Source organism: Charadrius vociferus, unplaced genomic scaffold, assembly GCF_000708025.1.
Source record: "Charadrius vociferus isolate BGI_N301 unplaced genomic scaffold, ASM70802v2 scaffold433, whole genome shotgun sequence".
Taxonomy (NCBI): domain Eukaryota; kingdom Metazoa; phylum Chordata; class Aves; order Charadriiformes; family Charadriidae; genus Charadrius; species Charadrius vociferus.
Genome location: NW_009647846.1, coordinates 3,286,529 through 3,294,108, shown reverse-complemented (window position 1 = coordinate 3,294,108; position 7,580 = coordinate 3,286,529). Strand labels below are relative to the sequence as shown.

The window sequence follows — 7,580 nt, the reverse complement described above, 5'->3', positions numbered from 1 at the left end:
GCCGCCGTGGCGGGGAGCGCGCGCGCGGGGCCCGGCCTCTGTGAGGAGAGTGGGGATTGGCCTATCCCGATTGTCTTTAATTGGGAATAAAACCAAAGGAAAAAAAAACCCCAAACCCAGTTATTCCTCAGCGTGTGGCACCTGAAGGGTCATCTTTAAGGGAAACGGCGTTACATTGTGCAGCTCGGGGCACAGGTATGCGTATCCATCTACGCGTCACCGTACCTTCCAGGCCAAAAGGCACGACTGGCATTGTAATTGAGCTTTAATTCAAGAGTTACAAAAGAAACCCCAAACTGAAAATGCGCGCTGTGAGGTCTTAAAATGTTACTGCGCTCGGTTTTCATGGAATCATCTGGGTCGGGAGGGACCTTTGGGATCATTAAAGTCCAACCGCCGACGTAACACTGCCCAAACCACTAAACCACGTCCCTCAGCCTCATGTTTAAATGCCTCCGGGGGGGGGTGGCGATAACACTGCCCTGGGCAGCCTGTTCCAATGCTTGACAACCCCTTCTGTGAAGAAATCTTTCCTAATATCCATCCTAAATCTCCCCTGGCGCAACTTGAGGCCATTTCCTCTTGTCCTATCGCTTCTTCAAAGAAAACCAAAAACCAAAACAGTAACAAACCAAGGCGTTAATGCGTTTTAAGACTAATATATCCAGGTTAAGTTGTACAGTTCACTGGAGCAGGAAAGAGGGGAAATTTGTGGTGATTGTGTTTGGCAAGGTTACTCCTGCCCTTGAAAAAAGTTACGTTATCAGGAGGAAAATGTCACTAGGAAGTTACACAAGGCTGTTGCATCCTCAGTCTCTGAGGATATCATGAGGAAATGACTCTGAATACCGGAATTATTTTCTCTAAAACCAAGAACTCCTTACTTTCTTCATCTTAAGAATATCATTTTGCAAACCCAAAACTTTTCTTGGAAACACCTATTCCATCAAAACTTCTGACAAAAAAAGTGTAAATCACATTCAAACCTTTATGCTCTGAAGTAGACTTTTAGGCTCTTATTTATAAATATAAGTATGAAGGAGATGTGTAACTTTAGGCATTGTCTGAGACTTTCAGATATTCCCAAACAGCTTACATGCATGGATTCTTTTCACATTCAAGTCTGAGCTTTTATGCCAGGTTTCAGAAATGAGTGCCTAAAATCAGGCTCCTCGGTAACTCCTGATTTTCAGAACTACTGAGAGTACAGCAGCACTCAATGGTGATAAAAGGAAGTGAAAATCTACATCAGTTTTGAAACTCAAGCTGTGACTATTAGAAACATATGGCAATTGGAACCAAATTTGGCTCCTTTAATATCTCTGCCTTTGACAATAACAGACAAGTTTTTAAAGAAATTCAGTACTTGCAGCTCTAAACGTCAATGGTTATCTGCTCTTCATGAGTGAAGCTATCAGAACCCAGAAAAAAAAAAAACAAGTGAAAGAAAAGGGTAATTCCTTAGTTGGAACGAAGTATTAAGAGTATTTAGATAGCCACCTCATGCAACAAGAGTGTGCATCACCTTGACACTGTCATAGAAGCCACACAGCGTGGGAAAGAATTAAAGGGACGCTGCTGGCACTATTTCATCCAGAACACAATTGTAGAATAAATAAAGGACTGCATTATCCTTTACTGGACATGGACCAGAAAAAGAATACAACTAAAACTTATCTCATATGCAAAACTTCTAAAACTTTAATACCTGTTAGTTCAACTCTAAACACTTACACATACTTAGCATGAATACACTTTAATGCAAACGGCAAACTGGTAACTAGTGTTTTCAGCCTCCGATGAGCAAAGAGTTAAGAGGTTTGAGAAATCACAGTACATTTACAGAAAATAAAATATTTGCAACTTCAAGTTATTCAACAGGTAATATATTTTTGTGAATATTGTAGCAGAACTACAGCAGTTAAATCACATAAGTTTAAACGTATTGCCACCCTGATGTGTCTACAGTAGACATGGGAAACACGAACTTTTAAATGTAATTGCTAAAAGCATCTCTGTTCTCAAATATGAACTACAAACAGTTTGCTAAGGCTGTGTGTGTTAATCCCCTCACACATGACAGTGGTACATTAAAATATGGATTAGACATTTACTAATAATTAGTGCTAAGCTGAGGTAACAGGTAAGAAAAACAGTAGCATCGGCATACTGTTTACTAATTGGCATTGGCTTATCAGACCATAAAAGCAAATATTGGTTTACTATCTTAGTTTACATTTGGGCAACGGTATAAATTAGAAAACTTCAATTTGGAAAAATCCTACATTAAAGAGATACTACCTCTAAACACTTCGACCGTCTTGCTAGTCCTGTCAGTCATTTTAAGATACATGTACGATTTCTACAGTTTGGGGAATAAATTCACTGTCACCTCCAAAGCTGCCTCAACATGTTTTCTACTATAAGCAGAGGAAATAAACATTGAACTGAAAACTACACTAGACATGGTAGAGAAGACTCAGGCAAAGGAAAGCATTGCTAATTCCACTACTGAATTTCAGTTTGGGTGCCAGGGAGGAAAGAGGTAACTTAAATAAAAAGGTTTCAGAACACAGTACAACTGGTAGCTCTCAAGTTGATCCCTGGTTTAATATTTGTGTTACACAATTTCTACACAGGTTGTTTATTTTTTTCTTAGGAATTGACAGACCTATGCTCTCGGGTGTCTGCTTTACCAGACTGCTATTCAATAAATTCTGGAGGCATTTCTTCGTCTTCTTCCACACAGGTTACCAGAATGATCTTTTTTCTTCTGCTCTTTCCCAGGTGCGTTTCAGAAGATACACTGCAGCATGAAGTCCCCCTACGTTCACCCATACGGTCTGACCTTTGCGCCAGATGTGTCCCATTCGTGACAAGGCCTATAATCCAAAAAAACAGCCAAGGAGGTAAGATAGTAAGGGTAAATTTGCTTTAGAAATTATTTTTGATTATTCTAAATCACATCTGATGGCCACATCAAATGACTCTTTGGGTCCAAAACTGCATTTAAAAGCTTCTAATTATCACTGTAAAAATAGATCATCTTCTGTAATGAAGTTACCTTACTGGTTTTTTCTCAGTCTGTTTTCATGTGTAAATAGCTTTGATTTTCTCTCACAGAACATACCTTGGCAAAGCATTTCTTGTCCTGCGTAAGCAGCACAGCCCTGCCTGTCCCCGGTGTGCAGATGCGGCCCATCTCCATAAGGCAGGCCGGATAGAGATCCCAGTTCTTCTTCTTTGACCCTATCCTGCAAAATAAATTAAGATCCCCTTTGTGATCACTGAGAAATAGTTAAGTGTAGTTGGTCTTTCAGACATGTGTTAGCTTATTCAGGACCACATTTACTATTAATTTCAACCCGCATTTTTAATACAGAGTACATCAATACTTCTTAATTAGGCCCAGTTAAATAACTAACTGGAGAGAACCCTAACCCTGGACAGGCAAGCACATGCAGTAGTGCCAGTTAAGGGCAGTAACTTTACTGGTGATACCTCACCTCTTTCCAAACGGCATGTCTGTCACAATAACATCCACAGAACCAGTCCGCAAAGGGAGATTGCAAATATCCCACTGAATGATGTCTAAGGGTATGCCCTGGGAAGGACTGCTGCAAGTGCAAAGACGTTTATCTCAGACATGGTTTACCGAGCAGTATTTTTAAATTGAGTTCTATAACATTAGCAAAAGAATAAATAGGAAAATATGAGCAAGACAGTCAACGCAAATGGATTTCTTTACATACAATACTACAGGAAAAGAAGAATCACTGGTACTCTTCTCACCTTTCCTTATTCTCATTTTTCTTTAGTAAAGAACAGATGTTGTTTGCTGCTCTCTTTACAGCTTGTGGGTTGTTATCACCAGCAATATGGTAGCAGCTTGGCCATTCTGTAGCTCCCTAGGGGAAAATATTGGTAACAAGCAACATCAGCACTAACATTGCTTAATTTAAAACAGAAACACCAAACAACCAAGCAGAAGTATTACTCAAATACGACAGAATACAACAAAGCAACTGGAAGTGGACATCAATAATTTTAAACTTCTGTAACAGATACCTGTTGTAGCTATGATGCATCTTAAAAGCTCAAAATACTTTTGGATTTAGTTTCTTCATGCTACAGCTTTGGGAAGGAAAATGAGGTCATTTACAAAAAGTGTATCTGTTTAAGAGTTGGTAACATACTTTTGGACTTGGCTATTCAGTTAATCACCAAGAAAACTTAAACGTATTATTCAGTTGCAGATTCTGTCAAGTTTTATTAAGTTAAAAAATAAAGGGAGAATCACCTCTATTGGTATTGCACCTGTACCACACATGGGATCAACTATGATATCTGTTGGCTGTGGATCACAGAGTCTGAGGAACAGAAAAAAAAAAAAAAAAGATATGGTGAGAAAAGTCTTAAAAACGTGAATTTCTGAAAGGAAGGAAAACTGAAGTGCTTTAATCACTCTGATTCTGCCCTTTTAACAAAAAAAGCTTCTATCTGATTATTTTTTCCATTCGTTAATTAGCATTTTATAAGCACCAATACAGTGAAATACTTTCAAGAATGGGATAAAGTATTTTGAAAACTGGCTAATGGATCACTGCAAATGTTTACTTTACTAAGCTGGAAAACATCCACTGTTAATTACAAAGTACACTGTTTCAGCAAGTATGCTTTATTCTTTTCTTTTTCTTTTTTTAAGAATTAACAGAAATGGCTTGTGAGGAAGCAGTGGGGGCGATAAAGGATCTAATTTCTGACACAAAATGACTTGTTAACTGAGAGTAATGTAATACTACGTAATTGCACTGACCTAAGCATGCCGTAAGCGAGAGTTGAACGAAGAGTTGTGGGTCCAAAATGTGTAATATTTCTTCTGTGAAGGCTCTCTTCGGTTAATGCAATGCCCACAACTACTTCATTATTGTGAATATTCAGAAGAACCTAAAGAAAAAACTTGAACTAAATTTCAGGAGTAACAGAAGTTTCCTGTAACGCACCTGGTAAATATTTATGATAATCTTAGATGATAATTTAAAAACCAGGAAATAAGCATAAAAGAGCATTCTTGTAAGAAAAGCAATGCACCATTTTAATGGCAACAATGGACAAAAGTCAGGAAACCCTTCACGCATTTTCTCCTTCACACAGAACAAGAATGAGCATTTTGTCATTCACACAGAATCTTTTACACAAGACTTCAAAAAGCGCTATAACGGTTACACTGACTGTTTAAAAGTTTTGTTTCATAAGTATGGGGGGAGTAGGGTAAGTCCTGCAAGTCACAGCGAAGCATTTGCAAAGCAGCAATAAAAATCATATTCCTGGTCTGCTGCACTATATTAATTTGTGGAAAGCGAAAATATTGTTACAGGACAGTGTGCCAGCCCTTGCAAGAAAAAGTTTTTCTGCCCCTCAAAAACAGTGGTCCTGCAGCACGGATGGAGCACATCTGTTGAATGTCCTTTCACAAATCTCGGTTTTCCCTACGATAGTAAATAAACACTGGACAGTTAATGTTAACCCATTGTGTCACCTTCATCCATAAAACTATAACTTCTACATGCAGTATCTTTTGTTAACTTACACTCATATAAAACAATGGATTAAGCAAAGATTTAATGAAGATAAAAGTAAAGCAGAAGGCACCTGAATGAGACCAAAGGCTACAGGAGGAGGTAACACTCCATACCAGAGCTTTTGCTGTAGCTGAGGGAGAGGGGAAAGCTTTTGAGCACCAGCTCAGCTGTACTGGGTGTAGTGATGTTAACTGGTTAACCTGAGGAGAGAACAGTGTTTGCAGAGCAAAAGATGGACCCGAGGAAGAGGAGAGGTGTCCACACTGGGCCACAAAAGAGACTATTATTATGGACAGCCAAAGCACTAGCAAGGGGCGGGATCTTAGGACACACGTAATGTGCCAGTGCAATGAATGCTTCTGAGGCGGCTGTGACTTCAGCATTACTAGTTTTTAGTTCCAGAGTCATCTTTTGAAGGCAGTTTGGAGATCTCTAAGCATCAGAATTAAGAAAGAATTTTTACAATAGAAATGTAGGTACTTCCAAGGCACAGCACTATACCTCTACATCAAAGTTAGTCATGTCAGCTTTCCACTGGAAGTGCTCCTGCACAGCGCCACCGAAGTCTCTTGCAGCCTCGTTTGACGTGAAACTGTGCTTGTCTCCTGCTCTGTTGCATGTAACACGGAATTTCAGCACCTTTGCGTCTCCCTCGCCCGTCTTACCGTCACCAGCCTTGGGGTCACTCCCAGAACCCCCCTGCAATTCATCTTTAGCATCTGATTGTTCATTATCCTCCTCCTCCTCCTCCCCGTTTCGGGATGCCACTCCTTGTGTCTCTTCTGTATCCTGGCCACTACTGGGTTCTACCCCTACAGCGTTTTGGGCACAGTCCTCCTGTTTACTAGTGTCTTTTTGATCTGTTCCTTCCTCTTCTCCATCATCATTCAACTTCTCTTTGCTTGCAGTACTATGCAGATTATGTTTTTTGCGTTTTGTCTTTTTCTTTTTTAAGCTGTTGTTCAGCTCCCAAACTTTCAACGGATCGGTCCAAGGCAGTTTTTTAACCAAATCTTCCAAATCCTTTAGAGCATCTTCCTTTAAAAGACAAAAAAAGTTGTGCTTTGAAGTCATTCCCACCCTCTAATATCCTTTTTCTAAGTCTCTTGAGTTAAGTTTCCTGAACACATAACCCACAACACATTTAAGCAAAGCTTACAGCTCGTGAGATTTTTGCCATAACTAAACTGAATTGCACTTGAAGTCACAGGACCCATAGTATTTCATCATTTATCTTGTCAAAATTAAGTGACCAAAGTGACACTTCACTGTCCTGTGTCTCAATGCAACGTACGACCACAGTGTCAGCTCTCATCCTAGGTTTTGCCTAGGCAACATATTTAACTGAAGAAATGTGTTAGATAACGCAACTGCACTTCCATTTTACAAGCCAGCAAAGAAGATGTGGCATATCACAAATAAAATTAAAAGAAAAATTGTCTGTGAAACAGAATACTTTCTGAAACTAGTCTTAAATAAAAAAAAAACCACTCCAAAACCCAGAACTGACTGAAAAATGAGGAGCGACTCACCTTGTTTTCTTTAAACTGGTACTCTTTGAACTCCTGAACAACAACAAATAAATTATCCACTGACCTTAGACGATGGACCTAGAAGAAATGAGAAACCATGGTGGCACGTCACTAACCGCGCAGGTCCAGGGGACTGTGTTTATTGCAATTAGGACTTTGTTATCTGACTGCTGGAGATACGAGACCACGCTTTTCCACGTTTTTTGTATATGGGGGTTCTCACTTTATGCGCAAAGCCAGAAGGAAGCGCTCTGCCCTGATTTAACCTCTCCGTCTGTGCCTTCCCCTGCCCTTGCAGAACCAAAGTGAACCTGCACGCAGCTCTTGAAGCCGAGATGGACACAGCGGAATTTTGACGTGTTTCTCATACCGATCGCCTTTAAACGGAAAGCATTTCGCTCACGACGGGCCAGGCGCCCGCCCTGTGCACCAGGACCACCGCTGCTCTGGCCACAGCCGTGGCGGC

At 40.1% G+C, this 7,580-nt stretch overlaps 1 protein-coding gene across 1 annotated transcript in view; it reads right to left on the bottom strand.

The window, feature by feature from the left end:
- Positions 1 to 2,629: 2,629 nt before the first annotated feature.
- Positions 2,630 to 7,580, bottom strand: part of THUMPD3 (THUMP domain containing 3) — a 93,145-nt gene continuing 88,194 nt past the window's right edge. Inside the window, exons 2-9 of the mRNA XM_009882887.1 lie at positions 7,115 to 7,192; positions 6,084 to 6,620; positions 4,817 to 4,947; positions 4,301 to 4,370; positions 3,793 to 3,908; positions 3,507 to 3,617; positions 3,131 to 3,254; positions 2,630 to 2,882 (exon numbers count right to left, since the gene is read on the bottom strand). Coding sequence (XP_009881189.1) covers positions 2,751 to 2,882; positions 3,131 to 3,254; positions 3,507 to 3,617; positions 3,793 to 3,908; positions 4,301 to 4,370; positions 4,817 to 4,947; positions 6,084 to 6,620; positions 7,115 to 7,192 — 1,299 coding nt within the window. The 3' untranslated portion in view covers positions 2,630 to 2,750. The remainder of the gene's footprint in view (positions 2,883 to 3,130; positions 3,255 to 3,506; positions 3,618 to 3,792; positions 3,909 to 4,300; positions 4,371 to 4,816; positions 4,948 to 6,083; positions 6,621 to 7,114; positions 7,193 to 7,580) is intronic.